At 37.7% G+C, this 23,656-nt stretch overlaps 1 protein-coding gene across 3 annotated transcripts in view; it reads left to right on the top strand.

The window, feature by feature from the left end:
* PTPN2 (protein tyrosine phosphatase non-receptor type 2) overlaps positions 1-23,656 on the top strand; it is a 55,511-nt gene that overhangs the window by 1,286 nt on the left and 30,569 nt on the right. For all 3 annotated transcript variants that reach the window (XM_034762576.1, XM_034762574.1, XM_034762575.1), the window contains exons 2-3: positions 6,298-6,388; positions 21,493-21,593. In XM_034762576.1, the coding sequence (XP_034618467.1) occupies positions 6,298-6,388; positions 21,493-21,593 (192 nt within the window). The remainder of the gene's footprint in view (positions 1-6,297; positions 6,389-21,492; positions 21,594-23,656) is intronic.

Here is a 23,656-nt window from a genome sequence, read left to right on the forward strand (position 1 = left end):
TGTTAGTCTGAATCTGTAAAAAGCAACAGAGGGTCCTGTGGCACCTTTGAGACTAACAGAAGTACTGGGAGCATAAGCTTTCGTGGGTAAGAACCTCACTTCTTCAGATGCAAGAAGTGAGGCTCATCTGAAGAAGTGAGGTTCTTACACATGAAAGCTTATGCTCCCAATACTTCTGTTAGTCTCAAAGGTGCCACAGGACCCTCTGTTGCTTTTTACAGATTCAGACTAACATGGCTACCCCTCTGATACTAGCTATTAGCTGTGTTTTACAAATGAGGAATAAGCAGCACTAAGTGAATGTAACTTGTGAAGGCCCTTGTCTACACGGCTACTTTACAGTGCTCCAACTTAGGGGTTGTGAACCCTTCCCCCCACAACCCCTTGGGTGCTGCAAGTTTCAGTGCTGTAAAATGCCAGCGTAGACAGCACTGGGAGCTACTTCCTTTGTGGGGGGGTTTTTTGTACAGCACTGGTGCTGTGACTACACAACCATGTTAAGACATACGTAAAAGTCAGATGGCAAACCTGCTGACTTCCTATCCCATTATGCTGTGCTTTCATTCTGTTAAACTAAAATCGCAATGTATTTTACTCTTAAACTTTGTTTTTAAATATATATGCAAATAACATACAGTATCTGAAACAGTGAAATAATACTAAGATTTAAATTTAATGGGGCAGGTGATAATAAATTAAGCAAAATTTCACAGATGGCAAAGTGTACCAGTAGTAGTTCTGTAACCAATATTGCCCACCACTACTAGCAAAATGTATGCAGAATATCGCATGGTGTATGTCCATAGTGTGTAAATTCTTTCCTAAATCATCTTAATTTTATTAAAATAAACCAGATGGAATAAATTCACATGAAAATGTAAATAGCAAAAGCTCTGGAAGGCTTTTCAGTTAGTTACAGGTTTTCTGTTCTGAATTCAGCTATATTGTGTAGATATTTCCAAATTCTGCCATTCTGGTATTGTACACTGTGAAGTGTTTTCAGTAATCTCTTGAGCAATTTTTCATTTATCTCTGCTCCTTAAAATGTTTGTATTTTGTTTGTAATATTTCTGGAATTTTATTAAATAAAATATAAACCCAGAAAAATGGGTTTTTGTGACAGAGGCAAAAATATTTTTATACAAGTATTTTTGTTCATATGAAATTACTTTCACCATTGACATGTCTGATATATGTGCTGAAGTATTACTTACTTTCCTACCCCCTCCTCCTGTCCCCCAAACCTCCCCATACAGGTGGGTAATAAATACTGGCGGCAAGGGAGACTACTAATTATGCTCAGGGAATTCTTAAGGAAATATTCAATAGGTGAAAGAAGGTGGGATTACCTTCCTTGTAGAGTGAGCCCTCTAGTTCCATGGACTTGCCATTGTTTGTGGAGAAATTCCATGGCTGTCTGGGGAGAGATTAGGAATTTCTATAGAAGACTGGCTTCTTTGTGCTACTCCCTGGGGTCCATGCAATGATGACTCTCTAGCATTTGTCCCCAGTGATATTTCTGTGTGGATTTGTCTGGGATGATGCTGTGTATTACATCTGCTCCCTGATCGTGTCCCTCCCAGTTGTGGAGCCCAGTTCAAAGGTGGGAGCTTCTGTGATATTGGAGTGAGAGATTGAGGGGTGGTTAGGGTCAACTCTCCTCCAACAGATTTTGGGTCATTGTAATGATATCCTCTGCTAGTTTAACTTCTGTGGCAAATCAGAGGGGTTTGTATGTAAACATGCATATTGAGAGAGAAGGGCTTAAAGAAGTGCATTTTGATGAGAGGTTTCTTTTGGATAATTTTGTTGTTTTTAGCTCTTGTATCTCTAGTAGATTTAGCTGCCCCAAAATTGTCAGTAAATGTGCACTAACCTTTTTAAGAGAGACTTTTTAAAAATAAAAATGTGATGTGTACTTTTCCATAAAAATAAGTAACACTTATCACGCAGATTTTTAATCCACAAATGTTTAAATTGTTTATATGTAATGATATTTCAATGTAAGTGACCATATTCATTTTAGGTTATAGTTCTGTAGAAATCCTCTCTGATTATGCCTGTTTTCAGGAAGAACAGTGAAGACAATTTGAAGAGATTTGAGGAGAGTGGGGCTTTTTTGCAATGAGGATGGTGCAGAAGGTAAATTGAAGGAAGTCCATGAGGAGATTACAATAGTCAAGGCAAAGAATAGTCAGGACCCCTTCAATGGCTTTACTGGAGAGAAAAAATGGGGAGAATATTTTTTGAGTCATGTAGGACCTTATTGTCAGAAGTAGCAGCATCACTGATGTGAAGGAAGGAGAGAAGACTTGACAAGGTGTATTGTAAAGTAAAAAACTTGTGTTTATCTCCTCAGATAGAACTACAGAGACTACAAAAAGTCTGTCACAGTTAGTCAGACTCAACAGACGGCTGGCACTCTAGCCATCTTTTCTATTTGACTGTATTAGATGAAGCTGGCCTTGGAGGATGAAGCTGGGGAAGGGCACAAATACAATCTGTAATAGGTCTTGGAACACGTTGGTAGAATTTCTTGTTTCAGATGGTGGAGGAAGTAAGCAGGGGAGGTGGGCATTTTAGACTTGATTCTGACCAATAGGGAGAAAGTGGTTGTGAATCTGAAGGTAAAAGGCAATTTGGGTGAAAGTGATAGAATCAAGATTCCTAAGGAGAGGGAGGAATGAGTACCAGAATAAGGACAATAGATTTCAAAAAGGCAGACTTCAACAAACGCTGAAAACTGGTAGGTAAGCTCTTGGGAGGAACATCTAAGGGGGAAAAAGTCAGGAGAGTTGGCACTTAGAGATATTAAAGGCATAATAGGAGACTAACCAGAAGAGAAGGAAAGATGGGAAGAATAATAAGAAGCCAATATGGCTCCATCAAGAGCTCTTTAATCATCTAAAAATCAAAGGGAAATCTACAAAAGTTACTCCTGGGGGAATTCTGCACCTAAAAATTATGCACACAATGTTTAAAAATTCTGCGTATTTTTTTGTCAAAATTACACAACATTATCACTCCAGTTTCAGTTTTCGTAATTTATTTCAAAATATCTGTCAAGTATGCCAACAATACCGATTTAAAAAAAAAAAATCCCTCAGGAGGAGAGAGTTTAAGGGGAAAAAAACCCCATGACAACCTAGAGCCCAGCCACGGGGCACCTCCAACCCAGACACCCGCACCTGCTTCCCCCTCCCCCCCAGAGCCCAGCTGTGGGGCACCCTCAGAGCTCAGCTGCAGGGCATCCTCAGAGCCCAGACTCCCTCCTACCTCTCCTCAGAGTCTTTAGTCCCCCCAGCTTCTTTACTGTGGGATGTGGTGTGGTGCTGCCTGCCCTTCTTCACCCTTTGTGAGAACTGGGTCTCCTGGGCTCTCTCCCGTCCCCGGGTGGATGAGGATCAAGCCGGGCAGCCAGAGTGTGCAGAGCCTCCATCCCCACCAGACTGGGCACTCCACTTGCTGTGAGCTGGAGAGCTGGGCTTTGCAGAGTCCAGCAGCCCCTAATGGCTGCCAGCAGCTCTACAGCCCCAATTCTGTAGTGGAAACATGAAATTGTGCACAAATTCTGCATTGCACAGGGGCGTAGAATTCCCCCAGGAGTAAAAAAGTAGAAAAATGGACAAATTGCAAAGGGTGAATACAGATGAATAGGGCAAACATCTAGGGACAAAATCAGAAAGGCTAAGGCACAAGATGAGTTACATCTTGCAAGGGACATGGAAGACATATATTTTCAGAATCTCTTCTTACTGAGGAGCAAGAAAAGGATGAAGGAAAGTGTAGTCCACTCTTTAGTGGAACTAAATAGCAGGTCTGATAACAGATATCAAGAAGGCCTGAGAAGTTTAATGCCTGTTTTGCTTCAGACTTCATTTAAAGATTAGTTGTGACCAGATGCTTAACACAGTTAACATTAACAACAAGGTGGAAAGAATACAAGCCAGAATAGGGAAAGAACAGACTGAAGAATATTTTAGATGTATTCAAGTTGGGAGGCCTGACAAAGTTCAGCCGAGTGTACTTAAAGGATTCTTGGCACAGTTAACAGTTGTATTTAAGAATTCATGGAGGACAGGGGAGGTCCCGGAGGACTGGAGAAGGGCAAATATAGTACCGTTCTTTTAAAAAAGGCTGACTGGTCTATGCCCCAGATCCTCTTTGTTCCCTAACTTCTATATCTGGAAGAAATTATTAAACAATGTTTGTAAGTGCCTACAGGATAATACCGTTATAAGAAATATCCAGCATGGATTTCAAGGATAAATCATGCCAGATCAACTTAATTTCCTTCTTTGTCATGATTCCTGGCTTAGTGGATGTTGTTGTTTTTATTTTTTTGCGGGGGCGGGGGAGCAGCAGTAGACATGATGTATCTTGGTTTTAGTAAGACTTTTGACACTGTTCTTCCATGACATTCTTATAAGCAAACTAGGGAAATGTGTTCTAGCTGAAATTATTATAAGATGGGTGTATATCTGGTTGAAAGACTGTACTCAAAGTAGTTATCAATGGATCAATATACTGGGAGGATATATTCAGTGGGGTCCCACAGAGGTCTGTCGTTGGCCAGGTACTTGTTCTATATTTTCATTAATGACTTGGATAATGTAGTGGAGAGTATGCTTATAAAATTTGCAGATGGCACTAAGATGGGAGGAGTTGCTAGCACTTTGGAGAACGGGTTAGAATTTAAAATGACTTCGATAAATCCACAAGATGAAATTGGGAAAAGACCAGGGAAAAGTACTACACTTAGGAAGGAAAAATCAAATGCACAACTACAAAATCAGGAGTGACTGGTTGGCTAGGTGATAGTATTGCTGAAAAGGATCTGGGGGTTATAGTGGATCACAAATTGAATATGAGCCAACAATGTGATGCACTTTTCTGGGGTATATTAACGGGAGTATTGTATGGAAGTCATGGGAGGTATTTGTCCCATTCTACTCAGCACTGGTAAGGCCTCAGCTGGAGTACTGTATCCAGTTTCGGACACTTCACTTTAAGAAAGATGCAGACAAATTGGAGGGCAACAAAAATGATAAAAGATTTAGAAAACAGGACCTATGAGGAGAAGTTTAAACAGGTGAGCATGTTTCTTCTGGGGGGCGGGGAGAAGACTGTAGGGGTGACCTGATAAGTCTCCAATATGTTAAGGGCTGTTAGAGAGAGGATGGGGATAAATTCTTCTCCATATCCTCTGATGGTAGGACAAGAAGTAATAAGCTTAATCTGCCACAAGGGAGATGTAGGTTAGTAAGTTTTTCCTAATGTTGTAACTTTTAAGGAAAGTTAAGTACTGGAATAGGTTACCAAGGGAGGCTGTGGAATCCCCATCATTGAAGATTTTTAAGAACAGGTTAAACAAACACCTGTTAGAGATGATTTGGGTATACTAGGGCCTGTCTCAGCAGAGGGCGCTGGACTGAATGGCCCCTCAAGGTCTCTTCTCTTCTATGTTTCTGAAATTCTGTATTTTGAGGCCACTATCATTAGTCAAGGGCCAATCGCTAAAACCCCTTCATCCCTTCACACAATCTACTTCCCCGTTCTTCTGGACTGTTAAATAGAATTGTCTCTCAGAACACTCTGGAAATATACATGTTCTAGGAACTTTTGAGAGCAGACCCTCAAAATACTTCCCTTGCTGTCCTGGGGATGGTGTATTGTGACCTCTCTCTGATGGAGTTAATTGTCTTTGTTCCATTCCAAACAGACCCTGAATATGGTCACCTGTGTGAGTTGTCAGACAACTGGAATAGTCCCATGATTGTTACCACAGCTACAAATCAGGAGCTAACTCAGTTATCTGTATGATACTGAAATCACCAAGAACTATCAGTCTTGACAACAGAGAGGAGCTGTATTGGATTTCGCAGACACTTCATGGTGCAGAGGGGATATCTGTAAAACAGTACTAGTCCTATCTAAGTCCCATTTTGGCATGGGAGACCCTATATGAGGCCATATGTGAAGAGCATAGCCATGCCAAATTCTTCATCCTCCCTTGTTTCATGCCATGTGAAAGTCACCAAATTGTGTCTGTGCTGTCTGTGCAGTGTTAACTGACTAGATAAGTGTAAGAAGCTGATAGTTCTAAATGCCAGTATTCAATAGTCAAGTTAAATGCTAGGCACAAATGAAGTTCTGAGCAAAGGTGAACCTCAATGAACTGTAATATGATTATTTTAAAATGTTAATTAATTGGCTTGAAGATGCTCTTTTTTGCTGTGCAGAATGTTACTCTGAATTGAGGATTTTATTATTAAACTGTATTTTTGTAATTTTAAGGAAATTCGGCATAAATCCAATGACTATCCTCATAGAGTTGCAAAATATCCAGAAAACAGAAATCGAAATAGATACAGAGATGTCAGCCCATGTAAGTATATATCCTTTGCTCGGTGTAATTAAATGCATAATGAAAACATTTTTCTCATTTTTTTCCTTTTCAAAGAGATTCTTATGAACCCTTTATGTATAACCTAAAATGATTTGCTTTTGAGATGTATCTGTTTTTTAAACAATAGAAAGTTTGGTCCTTCTATAAACTGGCTTGCATGTTAAAATATGTACCTTTTGGGGAAGAAATAAACTAGTGGCTGTTATAACACACTGTTACAGTGATTACTCTAATGGTAGTTATAGACACTGTACAAATATATAAATGTTTGTGAGCAAGCAAGGTGGACTAATTTTAAATCACTGATTCTAATCATGATTTAAATGAACAAGCAGGCAACCTTGATTTACATAATCAGTTTCCATCTTGTTTTGCATTTGTATTTATTTTCCTAAAGAGAGGTTGATTTTCACTGGTTTCTATAATGAATCATGTTTAATACAGTAGTGCTTAAGGACCAACCTTAAAGGGGTCCCATTGTAATAGGCACTGTACAAACAGAGTGGTCCCTGCCCCCAAAGAGCTTACAATCTATATAGACAAGACAAGCAGAGGGTGGATGAAGGTGTAGAACAGACAAGCAGAGTAAACAATGTTATGTTGGCAAATGTCATGTTAGTGCCAAGATTCTTTTTGGGGGGTATGTGTCAGATGGGTGCTTAGGAGGGGGGATTTGTTAAAGGGAAAGGGACTGAGGTGAACCGGGCAGGAGAAAAAAGCTGAGATGAAGAGACTGAGAGGGAGGGTTGGATCAAGTACCCAATCAGCACAGGATGGAGGAAGTTCAGCCATATGTAGAAATGTCTCTGAATGTCCAGAAATCCCTGATTTGGCTGCTTCTGCTCTTACTTGCTGGAGTCTCTGTAGTTTCCCTGAAGGTTAGATAACATAGGATGGAGGCAAGGCACAGCACCACCTGTGCTCTTAGTGCCAAGAGAGTCAGGGTGCTAACTCTTGTACAGTTCTGAGTCCAAGGGAGTGCTGGGAAGGTAACCCTGTCTGTGCCCCATTTTACCCTCTCATTCCAATACAGGAGTCCCTGATTTGGCTGCTTCTACTTTTATTGGCTGGAATCTCTGGCTGGCCACTACTTTGTTAGCTGTGCCCCTTTATTTAAATACTTTTATGGAGTTTGTTACGGATTCTTATATTTTTACACTTTTTATTATGTTAGAAAATGGTGAGTGGTATTTCTTATTTACTAGATTTGTTTTGTTGTGAATTGTCAAGATGCATTTGGAGGGAAATTGGAGTTAAATTAAAATGCACAAAACCAGCATTTTAAAATTGTTTTTATTTGTTAAATGAAACTACCCTAACTGTGCTGGATACATAAGAAAAAAAATTAAATGGAAAACATGTATTGATAAATTAAAACTGATTTATTAAGCAAAGGAATTCTGGTCTGTAGATAGTGAATTGAACTGATTGTTTCTGGTCACAGTATCTTTCAAGACTTTAGGACTAGTAGATCTCATCCTCTCCCACCTAGTATTTATTCATAGATTGGAAGAGAGAAATAAGTTTTCCAGCTCCCAGTCAGTTTCTCAGTGTTAAATGAACTAGTTAGTCATTGAATTGAACTAGCTGAATAAACTGAAATATAGAAAATATTATCTTTGCCCCTGCAGAAGAGGCTACTGCTGTCTAAAGCTGATTTTGCACTTCAACAAACTCTAGTTCCAGGTACTTGGCCAGTGACTTCCACCAGTTGAGTGTTTTGACTTTCTTTAAACCTTTGGCAGCACTTGAATATTAGTGGGGTTTTTTTATTTAATTTAAATGATATTAATAGAGTATGCGAAGTATGTTAATGTAGGTTGTCAGATTTTCAAATTTTATTTAAAATAGATTTATTCTTATTTGATTTAAATCTGATTCTCCCTCCCCCCCCCAATATTTATCCATTCTTATTTTGGTATGTGTCTCATACAGAAGCCCTGTGTTGCTTGCTAAGATATTTTTAGGGAATTTCCTCTGATAACTTTTTGTTGTAGCACTATTTGAATTAGTGTTGATCAGTCTTTTAACAACATTTAAAATACATGTTTTCATCTGTCAGAATTAGTGGCTTTAAAAATTTTTTTAATTGTCTATATTTAAGGGTTTGGCATGCCATCTCTTCCAAAGAACTTGCAGAACTATTTCAGATAATGTTTTCCATGTTATATCACCTTGAGTGCTCTTGTCTTATGTTTATCTGCTACATAAAAATATTGATGGTTTAATCAAAACTTATTACCTAATCAGTGTCTGCTATCATAACTCTTGTTCAGAAGGGACAAGACAAGTCTTAATGCTACTTCTTTGCAAATCCAGGACTAAAGGCTCTCTAAATATTATAGACAAAATAGGCTAATGGTTTATGACCCCTCGTTTAATGTTGGGTTTCTCCTACATGACGAAGAAGACTCAAAAGGCACCATGGCTAGTGACTGGAGCATGAGCCTGTAGATCTGGAAACTCATCTTCTGTTTCCAGTTCTGCCACTTAGCCAAAGCCACATAGTGAATAAGTCACTTGGGCCGAAACTGATTTTTGAGAGCCCAGTCTGACATACCTGGGGTCTTATTTTTGAGAAGTGCTGAGTACCTGCATTTCCAGTTGAAGTGAGTGGTAACTGTAAGTTGTTGACACGTCTCAAAATTAGGCCCAAAATGTCTTAGATTTAGGCAACCAAAATCAGTGGCTGCGAAGGTAAATTTGGTAAATATCTCTGCCTCAGTTTTTCTGTCTGTAAAAATGAGGATATTTTTCTTTGTGCTTTGAAATATCTGGATGAAAAGTGTATACAGGTGTAAAATACTACTAATAAAACATTAATCTTTATGGCGCTAGTAGCAGCTCTATAGGTATGACTTAACACTTTTTTTTTTTTTTTTTTTTAAAGAAGCTTCTGTTTTTAGTTGCTTATAGCTTTACCAAACTTTAACTTTAACTGTTCTATGCTTGGTATCTGTCTCATGCTGAATTTTTCTGGTAAACATCAGCAACCCAACTTAATCACTTGGAAGGATGAAGTGAGGAAGAATAGATCTCTCTCTCTCTCTCTCTCTATTCATTCCTCCCCACCTTCCATCCCTTTCTTTAAAAAGCTTCAGTGCCTCTATGGATTGGAGCAGGAATTCAAAATTAATCAGAGATTTGGTTCTGAAGTCAGAGATGCCTTTTCCTGTAGCCGTGAAAATCCACCAAGCTTTGGCCTAGTTACAAGCCTTTGAAAATTATTTGGCTATGCCCTATAGAGCCTGTTAGAAGCTTGTTACTAAAATCTGTGAACATTGCATCTGCACTGAAGATCCTGCCAGGCCCTATAGAACTAGAGCTTCAGAGAGATGCAACAGCCATCCCTTTGGCCTAGGCAAAGGAGTGCTGATATAGAACCCGGGATGAGAATGGTGTTAGTACTGTGGTCTTACAGACCTTGTTACTGAGCAAGGCTCAATACACTTCCCTGAGGGAGGAAGGCACATATTGTTCCCTTTTCCTGTTTTACGGATGGGATAACCGGGAGGTTGCACAAGTAGAACAGATAAAACTGGTATACCAGACTCAAGTCTCAGCCACTGCTTAACTATCTTTCAGAATGAATGGGCTAACTCTGTGTTAGATTGTGCTGTTTGTAGCAATTAGACTCTCCAGAGCCAGGAATAGAACTGAGGAGGAGTTCTGAGCATTCCACTGCTGTCTAGTAAATAGTGTGTAAGCTGCTGGCCATGTATGTTCATACTTCTATCGTAGCTGCTCCGCAGAGGATAAACCTACTACTTATATCAGTTGCTCTTTTAACTCAAGCTGTAGAGGTCTGTGCTGTGGATCTGGAAATCCTGGGTTTAAACCCTGCTGATGACCCACGGGGGGGTAGAACAGTATGGTTCTGCACAACAGAACTTGTTTTTCAATTTTTGTAGTTAATTATCTGCAAAAACTAGATTAAAAGGTGTAGTATTAAGACCATAAAGTCAAGCACTCAAAAGATAAGGAAATGCTAGCATTAAAGTTGCCTGTGCAAACTTAGTGCTTGATCCAAAGCCCATTGGTGTCAAAGGGGATCTTTCATAGACAGGGACCATCGTGATCATTTATTCTGACCTCCTGCACATTGCAGGCCACAGAACCTCACCCACCCACTCCTGAAATAGACCCCTAACTTCTGACCAAGTTACTGAAATCCTCAAATCATGGTTTAAAGACTTCTTCAAGCTACAGAGAATTCACCATTTACACTAGTTTAAACCTGCAAGTAACCCTGCACCACGCTGCAGAGGAAGGTGAAAAACCACCAACGTCTCTGCCAATCTGACCTGGGGAAAAATTCCTTCCCAACCCCAAATATGGCAATCAGACCCTGAACATGTGGGCAGGTACCCGGGGAAGAATTCTCTGTAGTAATTCTGAGCCCTCCCCACCTAGTGTCCTGTTTCCAGCCGTTAGGGATTTTTGGTACTGGCAATCCCCGATGGGCCACATGCCATTGTAGGCAGTCCCACTATACAGTCCTCTCCATAAACTTATCAAGCTCAGACTTGAAGGGAGTTAGACTTTTTGCCCCCACTGCTCCCCTTGGAAGGCTGTTCCAGAACTTCATTCCTCTGATGTTTAGAAACCTTAACCTAATTTCGAGCCTAAACTTGTTGATGGGCAGTTTATATCTGTTTATTCTTATGTCCACATTGGCGAATAACCTAAATAACTCCCCTCCCTCCCTAATATTTATCCCTCTGATGTGTCTATAGAGAACAATCATCTCTCTCCTCAGCCCTCTTTTGGGTAGGCTAAATAAGCCAAGCTCTTTGAGTCTCCTCTCGTGAGGAAGGTTTTCCATACTTTGAATCATCCTAGTAGCCCTTCGCTTCACCTGTTCCAGTTTGAATTAATTTTTCTTAAACCTGGGAAACCAGAATTGCACACACAATTCCAGATGAGGTCTCAGCAATATAATGGTACTAACTAGGGCTGTTGATCGATTGCAGTTAACTAAAAAAAAAAATTGATTAACTCATACATTTTGTGATTAACTAAAAAGAGATTTAATCGTGATTAATCGCACTGTTAAACAATAGAATACCAATTGAAGTTTATTAAATATTTAGGATTTTTTCCACATTTTCAAATGTGTTGATTTCAATTACAACACTGAATAGAAAATGCACAGTGCTTACTTTATATTATTTTTTGACAAATATTTGCACTATAAAAATGATAAAAGGAAAAAAAGTATTTTTCAGTTCACCTCATACAAGTACTGTTGTGCAATTTCTTTATCATGAACTTACAATGTAGTTTTTTGTTGTTTTTTTGGTTACATAACTTTTTTGTTTTTGAGTGCAATGTAAAACTTCAGAGCCTACAAGTCCACTCAGTCCTACTTCTTGTACAGCCAATCGCTAAGAGAAACAAGTTTGTTTACATTTACAGGAGATAATACTGCCCGCTTCTTGTTTACAATGTCACCTGAAAGTGAGAACAGGTGTTCGCATGGCACTTTTGTAGCTGGCATTGCAAGGTATTTTATGTGCCAGATATTAAACTGATAAGAACAGATGTAACTTAGAGAATTTTTCACTTGACCAGAGCTCAAAGAGCCGGGAAGCAAACATTCGTGTGTCCCTTCATGCTTTGGCCACCATTCCAGAGGACATGCTTTCATGCTGATGACGCTCGTTTTAAAAAAAAGTAATGCGTTAATTAAATTTGTGACTGAACTCCTTGGGGGAGAATTGTACATCTCCTGCTCTGTGTTCTATCTGCATTCTGCCATATATTTCATGTTATAGCAGTCTCTGATGATGACCCAGCACATGTTGTTCGTTTTAAGAACACTTTCATGGCAGATTTGACAAAACGCATAGAAGGTACCAATGTAAGATTTCTAAAGATAGCTACTGCACTTGACCCAAGGTTTAAGAATCTGAAGTGGCTTCCAAAATCTGAGAGGCACACGAGGTGTGGAGCAGGCTTTCATAAGTCTTAAAAGAGCAACGCTTCAGTGCAGAAACTAGAGAACCTGAACCACCAAAAAAAAAAATCAACCTTCTGCTGGTGGCATCTGACTCAGATGATGAAAATGAACATGCATGGTCTGCACTGCTTTGGATCGTTATTGAGCAGAACCCATCTTCAGCATGGATGCATGTCCTCTGGAATGGTGATTGAAGCATGAAGGGACATCTGAATCTTTAGCGCATCTGGCACGTAAATATCTTGCAATCTCTGCTACAACAGTGCCATGCGAACGCCTGTTCTCACTTTCAGGTGACATTGTAAACAAGAAGCAGGCAGCATTATCTTCTGCAAATGTAAACAAACTTGTTTGTCTGAGTGATTGGCTGAACAAGAATCAGGACTGAGTGGACTTGTAGGCTCTAAAGTTTTACGTTGTTTTTGAGTGCAGTTTTTTTTGTACATAACTTTACGTTTGTAAGTTCAACTTTCATGATTGAGATTGTATTACAGTACTTGTATTTCTCAATTCACTTAATACTATTATTTGTACAGTACAAATATTTATAATAAAAAATATAAAGTGAGTATTGTACACTTTAAATTCTGTGTTGTAATTAAAATCAATATATTTGTAAATGTGGAAAACATCCAAAAATATTTATATAAATGGTATTCTATTATTAAACAGTGTGATTAATCGTGATTAATTTTTGTAAATGCTTGACATCCCTAGTACGAACACTTCCCTGTCTCTACTGGAAATACCTTGCCTGATGCATCCTAGGAGTGCATTAGCCTTTTTCATTGCTGCATCATGTTGACGGCTCATAGTCATCCTGTGATCAACCAGTACACCCAGGTCTTTCTCCTCCTCTGTTGCTTCCAACTGATAAGAATTTTTGCTATAAGCTGGGGACTTGTTTCCATTGACTTCAGTCATCATGCCCTTGAGATGGCCCTCTTGTGTGTATGCATTATGATAGTGTTCAATTACATTATCACAGAATATTTGTTCTACAGAGCACTGCCACATCTTGCACACCAGATTGCTGGTGAATCGGACAGGGTTGTAAGAAGAGAAGATGTTCTCTTGTAGTTAAGGCAGTAGGCTTGAACTCATGACAGCTGAGTTATATTCCTGACTTTGCCATAGAACCTGTGTATAGTGCTGGGTAAGAGTCTGTCAAAGGGCCCACGTGTTCCCCTTTTCCTGGGAATTCACTCCTCATTGCAGAATTTTGCTCCAGAATTTGAGCTTTAATTTTAAAAGTATGTGTAGCTCTCTCTGGTGCAAAGAGAACAGCAGAAATATTGAGTACAGACCAATACAGTTGTATTTAGAGAGCCTGCAACAGTATCTTTGAGTGGTGTAATTACCTATATTCATCTGTTGAGGCCCCTTGAACTCTGATTTCATGACTGGAATTTCTTCTGAGATGCTATAGAATTCAGCACTTTTGCCACAGAATTTATTTTGCTGCAAGTCATCCTAGGACTTGTTTTCTTTCTTCCTGTCTTGGCAGGACCTGCTTCCAGCTGCCTCTTACGATCCAGTTTTCCCATGAGGGTATTAGCTGGATTACGTGGCACTGTTCCATGGAACCAGGCAACAGCTGGGAATCAGGGTTGAGCTCCCAGCTGGGAGTAGGGAGAGAGGTAAATGTAGGCTAGCAAGCTTTCTGTCTGCAGCACAGCAACTGAGGCCCAGGAGATGAGCTGTTGCAGCCAGCCACAAGCTCCTCCCTTCTTTATCACACAGGGAAGGAAGGAGGTTCTGAGCTGGGCCACCTGTACAACACTGCAGGAGCAGTATAATTAAATAAATTGCCCTTTAAAATAATCATTGTTGAATTTAACATCATGAGTATTTTCAGATATCAGCAATGAAGGAAGGGTGTGTGAGTGTATGCACGTGCAAAGGTGACCACCTTTGGATAGAAAATAAGGGACAATGCTTTAAGGGACATCTTAGGGAAACATCACTTCCATTAGCTTACCCTCTATTTTTCTCTCAAATGTACACGTCTACTGCCCTCATGTATACCATACAATTATCATAAACTCAATTAATATTTAAAATGGTATTTACAAGTTTTAATATATCTTCAAATAAGGGGTAGTCATGTATGTGTGGGGGCACTAAAGGGTATTTCATGATATTGGGATAAGTGAACATTTTTCCATGACTGTAAACACAAAATTCCATAGCATTTAGGACTTGCTGCTGTGGAATTTAGTCTCCTGGGGTACGCAGAACCTGATCATAACACATACATACAAGAATGCTGAATTAAGGTTGCATGGCATCCTTAATCTTGTTACATGTAACTTTTGAGTCCTAGACTTTGCAACTTTAATATACTTTTAACTTTGTTTAAACGTTATAGTGTTGGTAATAGTAGTTGCCTGTGCTTGCTGGCTCTCCAGAAGCTATCTAACTAGTTTATTAGGGAGGCACAAATCATTCCGAGTTGAAATTGAAAATTTTATCATTTATTTCTCCAAGATTGTGATCCTTAAAAAAATCTGATTTATGGGACAAGAGAGCTTCTGAGCTTCATCTGAATTATCAAATGGCAAAACTATGCTGTGGAGTCGTGGGGCAATGGGAGCAAACCCAGAGATTACTAATTTCTAAAAAGACTACAGATTAGATATCCACTATAATAATCTGGTAGAACCTTCTCACAATGTCACATGAGATTGTTTTCTGGGCATTATGGATTAGATGTGGCAAACAGTGAAACCAATTAATGTCTGCCCATAAATTTATAGCTGAGATGCCTCCAATATACAGGCTAAAAAGGTAGCAACAGCGCTTTTTTTTTTTTTTTTTTTTTTTTTAAGTTCTTGACTGCCTTAGGCATTACAGGCCTGATCCAAGCCCACTGAAGTTAATGGCAGTCTTTCCATTGATTTTCAGTGCACTTTGTAACATGGTTCATGTCACTTGAGTTTATTATTTGCTTCTTTCACAGAGAAAGCATAATTAAACTTCTACACTGAAACATATGTAACATAGTCCATATTAACTGTTAAAACAAAAACAACATAAATCCATGTGAATCTTCAAATATAACCTGAAACAGATATTTAAGTGTTCATTTTTATACTGTCTACAATTTCATAAATATTTTAGCTTATTTATTTTTTATTAGTGTGGATCTAATTGTGGTGGATAAATAAATAACTTTGAAAAGGCTATAAAAACTCGTTTTTGCTGAGGCTAATAGAAAAAATGTATTCTGGCATTTGATTGGTAGTACAAATTACTCTAGAGTAGAGAAAGGGGCAGTTTGAGTGTATGATGGTAGTGAAAGAGGAAGCTTATCTGAAATGTCACTGGGTTCAGTTTGAAAGCTAGTCATTTCCTGACAGATGAAACCATTTCTCAGAAAACACGTTGTTAAAAGGAAAACAACTTTTGGGGCTATAATTCTTACAAGAATGGCCTTCAAATTCTTATCTGTCCTGTCAAAGTCATCGGATTGTTCCTCTATAGTGTGATTTTTAGTTTTGTATCTCAGATTTACTGTTAGCACCTTAACAATTCATAATTGTTAGATCAGGAAGATGTCGTGCTAAAAATAGGCATATTGCACTTCAGCTGTGCCATCAGTATTAGAAATTGAGCTAAATAGAGACAGGATGGATAAAAATGAATGATTTAAAAAAACATCCGATTTTTTTTTTATTTAAATCGGATTTTTTTGATAGGTGTTTTCCTCAAAAAGCATTTTATATATCTAAAGATTAGTTTTAATTAAGATAAATTATAGCTCAAAGATATCTCATGGAATAGGGATTATAAATTCTAATTCTATCGTACGAGACAATACATTCATGTAATGCTTAAAAGTTTTTTGTAAATGAGTTCCAATAGTTCATGGATTAGGGACCCAATCTTATGGGGTTCCACAGGCTTCTGTATAGATTATTTAGATTAATTTTTCTATCTACTCAATGGGACTTAGTGCTTAGTCTAGAACAGGGGTCGGCAACCTTTCAGAAGTGGTGTGCCGAGTCTTCATTTATTCACTCTAATTTAAGGTTTCGCATGCCAGTAATACATTTTAACATTTTTAGAAGGTCCCTTTCTATAAGTCTATAATATATAACTAAACTATTGTTGTATGTAACGTAAATAAGCTTTTTAAAATATTTAAGAAGCTTCATTTAAAATTAAATTAAAATGCAGAGTGCCCCGGACTGGTGGCCAGGACCCGGGTAGTGTTAATGCCACTGAAAATCAGCTCGTGTGCCACTTTTGGCATGCGTGCCATAGGTTGCCTACCCCTGGTTTAGAAGATACCCTCGAAGATGCTTACTTTTGCTGTTCTCAAACTGTGGATTTGTGTCTCCAGAGGTAACATGCTTGTTAACAGCAAAAATGTTTTAAAATAAATAAATAATACAGAGAGGTGAGAAATAACAGACCTCAACTCTGTTGTCCCTCTGCAAATTTGTGTACACAGAGTCAATCCCTTATCTCTCTCTAAAAGTGCAGTTTCAAAAAGTTCAATGAATAGAAGATTGTTGGGAGCGGAATAGATCTGGACAAGGAGAAGAAGTCTGGAGATAAGTGTAAGAAGCGAGAGACATATGTTTGTTTTGTTAAAATATTATGTTTGCTATTGAAGAAAAACATCCAAAATACTTAATGTTGTTTTAGTTAAATAAAACAATTTAAATGTCTGTTTGGTGGTGGTCACCTCCTAATACAGCATGGCAAGAAAATCCTCCAAATATTAATGATAGTTCACCTCCCTATGACTTCATAAATATCTGCTTCATTTATTTTTGGTAAATGAAATAACCAAACAATCCTTCATTTTCTGATATAGCTGTAAAACTAATCTGAAAAGTTTTCAAAATAAATCATTATTTAAAAATGTATAGTGTGTAACTTCTAAAAATTAAACCTACATTTATCTCTGAGTTGTGAAGAATATGTATTAAGGTTATAACAACCAATAAGAATGTGTTTTTATGTAGAAAACCATGATTAAATAGTCTTCCTGACTAGTGATTTAAATCATGATTTAAATCAAATTGATTGATTTTAAATCAAATCCACCCTGACTAGAGATGGATCCTGTGGATGTAGATTTTAACAATATATACAAATTTTTATATTTATAGTTTACCATTATAAGCACTTTAGGAATAAACTAAAAGATGCATCAGAAAGTAACTAAAACAAAACATGTAACAGCTGATACAAATTCTGATTCAAAATTAGTGGCCTGATTTTTCAGAAATGACACGCACAAATTACAGTAAAATCAATTGGAGGAACTGCAGATGCTTGGAATATTTGGAAAATCATGCTGTAAAAGCATAGTATGATATAATCAGAACTCTGTGCATTGGTTATACTGAAGTTACGGACTAGGCCTTGATTTACGCAACATGTCCGCACTAATTGTTACAGCAAGTGGTAGTATGGTGCAAAGGAGGAAAACCTCTTGGCCTTCCCTTTATTTTATGCAGTCTCTGAATCTTGTTTGTCAGCACTGTATTTTACAATATTTTGGAGTTGGATGGCTTAGCTAGGAATAATCAGATTTAGATTTTGCTGTGTGAGGGAGGAGGGTTTGCTGTCTGCAAGGGTGCCTGACACTGGGCCATTGGGATGGTTCAGGGCTTTTTCACCCACATTTTCTTTTAACTTTTTTTTTTTAAATCCAGTAAATAGTATTTCACCCTCCTGGCAATTAATAATGCCATGTTTAGGAAACAGGAATCATGCTTGCTAAACTTTATCAAAGGTCATTTAAAAGTCTCATTGTGCTTTCATTTCTGGAAACAGAACTTACTTTCAAATAAATCTCACAACCAATTAATGGGAGAAGAAAGAACAGCAGCAGGCGAGGTGCCAAAAGTTCTCCACTGGGCTGTTCAATATATGTAAACAATTGTATGTATATGAGAGCGGACAAAGAGGTGAAACGTGAAATTCTGACCCCATCAAAAACAATGGTGTTTGGGTGAAATCCTGGCATACTGAAGTCTACAACTAAAGCGAGTAACTGAAGAGGTTGCTAATTTCAGATGTTGTTCTTCTGGGTATAGAAGCCTTCTTAATAGGGGAACCAGCATAAGAAGCATTTTTCAAGATTTCCACTTCTTGTGCCAATGGCACGTTCTGTTGAAGTGGAAAATTTGTGTTAGAAATTTTAGAAATCCTACATCATAGCTGTTTCTGTTGGTATGGCTAACAATAAATTTTTAGGTAAGTCGTGTTCCTTAAACTAAATTTCATCTGAAGAAGTTCTGTTATTTATATAATCAGTTCAATTATTGAATGAATAATAACTGGAAACTATTTACAGACTGGAAACATTAACACTCAAAAATTGGCTTGTTTGATTTCAGTAGAGCAAGCCAGGACACACATGAGTTTTCTAGATCCTAGTGTCTTCCAGGAACCTTCTTTTTGGTGGAAAGGAGAGGATCAATGCATCCTTGTACTGCATGTATTTCTGTCTGATGGATTACAGGCTGGTATTCATAGGATAGCACTTAAATTTTGGTATAGTTTCCCACTACCCTGACCCCAAGATTCTCTTCACCATGTTCTACAGAGTGGAATTTTAAATATACTCATTGTCTCTTGTAGTGTCTTTAAAAAGTAAGGCTGAATACCTTGTGAGTGCACGTTACTGTGTGAAACCTCTTTGGGGTCTTTTATCTCTTATTTGGAAATGATACAGCAGTTGCAGAGTGATTAAACTGTTAACAGTGCTTACTGACATCATCTTTCCGAGAACACTAGCATCTGTATGAGTGATTTACTATAACAAGATCTTAAGTTTTTCCTGTTGGCAAATGACATGTAATATTTACAAAGATCTTGGTTTCTGTCCAGTAGGAATATTTCAGATAAAATAAACCTATTAACATTCTCATTTCCAGGCAATATAATGTAAGGAGATATATTTTGCTTAAAACATACATAGTATCTCTAAATCTGTAATTTACATGTGTGTTAGCCTCCATATAGAGGTATACAACTAAAAAAAAAAAAAAAAGCCTACCTATAGCTCCAGGTCCTTTTGCCACACACTAGAAATACTAATGCAAACATAGTTAAACCAGTAACTTTTTGCCAAAGCCAAGAAAGAAAACTAACCAAAATTGTCCCAACCATCAGTGCATCTCTCTTCCCTAAGAGTTTGCAGTTGTGCTCTCAAGGGTCAATGGATGTAGGCTATTGCATAGAGGAAGAAGGGAGAGAAGCCCAATGCTTGGGGGTCCTTCATAAAATGTGTACCATTGGGTCATTTCCCTCTTTTTCTCATTAAAAAGTAATCCACCTGGAGGACATCAGTTACAAAATTAGGTTTCTGCATCAATCTTGACTCTTGTTATTTTGGAAAGGCAGTAGTCTTTCCAGAGTTATGATTTCAATCCGCTTTCTTGTACAGCCTTATACTTTGGCTTGAAATTTGCCACATTAACTCTGAAGACAAAGGAGGATGTTTCTAAAATTTTGGGGAAAAATCAAATTGTTCTTGTTAGATCACTGTGGTTTGAAATATTTTACTTGAGTTTTATTCTTTGCTTACCTCTAACTCATTTTCTGAATGGTTAAATCTCTTTGAAAACTTGTGCACTAGCTGTCTTAGAGAAATAGATTATACTTAGGCAAATTATTAAGGATTTGTTGTACGTGGTTTTGGACTCAATCTTTCCCTCATTGGTTTGAATGGGATTTTTTTTCTTTTGAATGGGTAGCCCAGTTGGATGTTAGGGGTTTAATTCTTCAGTGCTTTGCACCTAGTTTAGTCATTTACATTTGTGAATCATGAAATCAAGTTAACAAATATAATGCGAAATAAATAAAATTCTCAACAATCCATGGATCAGAGTTAAGATAGTTGTGTTGTGGTGAGAGATGCATTTCAGTATACTTAAAAAAACAAAACATATCTTCTGAAGAGGTGGACAATATAAAATTTACCTGTTCATTTCCTTTTAAGTGCTTGGGTTTGCGATAATTACAGTATGCAAGAGAGGAGAGTTAAGATTATTGTGGGAACCTTGACTGTGAATTTCCTGATCCTTGATTAAAATTTCAGTCTTGTTACTGCATTGACAACCCCCCTTTTTTTATTTCATATTTTAAATTGTTTTCAAGAAGATATATTGAATATTGATAATGTGGGAACTGTGTGTGACAATATGGCTGTAGGCTAGTGATTTTCTGCTGAATTGCTCACTTACTTGCTGAAGCCTTAGGGAGCAAATTAGCACGAGGATGTCATCTGCCACTAGGTTATCAAACAATTAAGTGTAAAAATCGATTAATGCAATGTTAAGAATATATGCTCCAGGTTCTAATTTTAACTTTCTCAGTTGTGTTGCATTTCCTTTGTTTCACGATCCCTATTTATATAGGGCCTGATCCTGACAAGATTCAAAATTATCACTAAAGTAAACCTGGAGTTTTGGGCGCATACTGAGAGGATTGGGCCCATAAATAGTAAATTCCCACCTCTGTCACTGGCCTGCTGGGTGACCTTGGTCAAGTCACTTGATCTCTGTTTCAGTTTCCTCATCGGTTAATGTGCTACAGTCATATTTGCGTTACATTTGTGATAATCTGTTAGGAGTCAGAAAATGCTAATCAAATGAACGGAGGCTCACAGAATTTTAAAGTGAGCAGAACTATGCATGGGCATAGGGGCTGCAGCTCTGGCTGCAGAGTTGGGGCTTAAAGTGGGAGTTCCATTTTAAATATACATACATCTAAACCCAGATTATCCAAAAATCACCTTTGGCTTCTGATTCCTTCTGTTTCTATCAGAACTTCTGAATGATTTCCCAAAATTCTGATTATACAGAGAATATGGATGTTTCCAAAGAGATTTGGATAATGGGATTTTTTAATGTGTATACAATATATTTTATATCTAACATTTTTATTTGTAAGAGTTAAGAATGGCAATGTTAGTCATTCATAACTAAGGTAGGAATGAATTTTGCATTTAGACCAAATGAGTGCCAGTTATGCCTTGTTATCACACCATGACATGATGATAAATTCTGGAAATATGTGAAATTATCACAGGAATTTCACTTCCATATATGTTTGTCATATGTCTTAATTTTAACTTTGTTTCTATTGTTAGATGATCATAGTCGTGTAAAACTGCAGAACACAGAGAATGACTATATCAATGCCAGTTTAGTAGTCATAGAAGAAGCCCAAAGAAACTATATTTTAACACAGGTAAGTAATAACTAGATAATAAATTGTTATGGGGGATAGAGAACATGGACATTATGGCATAGCACAGCCTTACATTCTGGGGATGGGGATGGGAATGAAGCCATCTTTGCTGCTCTCCTCAGTCAGTAAATGAAACAAATAGCCAGTATGTCTGATCTGATTACAAGGATGTTCTAGTTTTTATAAGGTATTTGCAGGGTAGGCATTATTTCATAGCAATCTATATATTAAAGTTTTCAAACATTTCTAAAACAGATTTTTCTTTTCTTTTCAACGATTATGAAAATATCCAAATGGTTACTTTATCTGTTGTACTCTCTTCTCCCTCTCCTTTTAAACAAAAACACATGCATGAGTGGTACCAACATACAAATTTGTAAGAATTGACCAAAAAATCCAGAGGAGAGTTTTTGGTTTCTTCGTTAATCTCTTTTCCTTTATTATTTTAATCCTCCGTGTGCTATAGTTGTCTTTAAGCAGGTCATGTACAGCTTCGTAGTAAGTGTTAACTTACACTTTCCTAAGGCAGACTTTCCATATTTCCAGATGAGGTAAAATATTGTATAACTTAAATGTATAGATGCAGCAGTGTCCTTGAATTAATGAGCAAACTCACGTCTACTCGAGTAGTAGCGGAGGAAAGCTTGAGATTTACTATTAGTTCCCAAATAATATACAATTTTCCTCCAATTTAACATACTCACACATTTGCCTTGTATCCTTTATAAATATAATTCCATCAAGAAATTCATTATAATTTATATAGTTTGATAGCAGCTCTGATAGTAGCTGGAAGACTAAACCTGTTAAACAGGACATATAGGGAAGTCTAACCAGGGAGGTCCAGAAGAAATGTCTTGGTAAGAAATCTGGGGGAGGGTACTGGATTTTAGTGGTTGGAGAGTTTCCTTTTTCATGTCAGGTTCTGGCTAATAGCCATAGATCAGTTTGAAGCTATAATTCCTTACTGAGGGAAGGGAGAATTTTTATTTTCCCTCACCCTTCCATAGTAGCCTGGCTGTGGGAAGTCTCCACTGCTTTACATTCCCTTCCATCCTCCATTTTTGAGGTCCTCATCCGTGTACAATTTCAGAATCTGTTTCTGCTACTTCTCAGTTTTTCTAAGCAAGACCATTATGAAACTGATGGAAAATCTGTGGAATACTTGACAATTTCAGGGTACAACAGGTTTCTGAACAGTAGCTATGAAACTGACCTAAGTCTTGTAAATTTCTTGCCCATGGTGTTGCCAAACAGTAGCAATAGTAGAGCTTTTGGACCTCTTGTGACAGACTCAGGAAAACAACGGAGCATCAGTGTATATTCAGTTCACATTGGGAAGGCTTCTTGCAACAGTAAAAAATGTCTAGAAACTTCATCTTTTTCTAAATGGATGATTGAATTCTGCAGAAATGGCTTAGTCTCTCTCACATATTCGGGGGGGGGGGGAAGCTTTCTAGTCATGATTGTTGAGTGGATTTTTCAAGGCCTTATAATTTGAACCACTTTTATTTGCTTAATATGTAAATAATAAGCCTGAAAACAGCTTCTCCTTTTAAGTAAGACTGGCTTTAAAATACTTTTTCGTTATAATATAATTTTTTACTAGCATCCAGCCAACATTTTGGATGGTATTTTGCTATATATGGAATCCTGGATTTTGTATATGAAGTGGGCTTTTAAACTACTGGTCTAATGGATCCATACATAGAGAGATGTCATTCACACAATGTGCATATAATGGGGGGGAAAAAGCATACTTTATATACAAAATCCAGGATAGTTATAAATAGGGCCCTGTGAAAAATCACTGTTTCACAGAGGAAGACAGGGAAATGGTGAAAATGCCCCCAAACTGTGATCTTATATAATATTTTTAAACAGGAAAATGTCTGCAAAAAAAATCTTTAATACAAAAAATTACCTTATCTGACAGTGCTGTATGCATGCGGAAGAATAGACTTCAATGCATATTCATTCTGTGCTTGAACTTGACTAAATTTACTTGTAGAATTCAATACTTCACCATTTACACTGTCTCGAATTTGCTAGTTCAGGGTTTC

Source organism: Trachemys scripta, chromosome 2 (genome assembly GCF_013100865.1).
Source record: "Trachemys scripta elegans isolate TJP31775 chromosome 2, CAS_Tse_1.0, whole genome shotgun sequence".
Classification (NCBI taxonomy): domain Eukaryota; kingdom Metazoa; phylum Chordata; order Testudines; family Emydidae; genus Trachemys; species Trachemys scripta.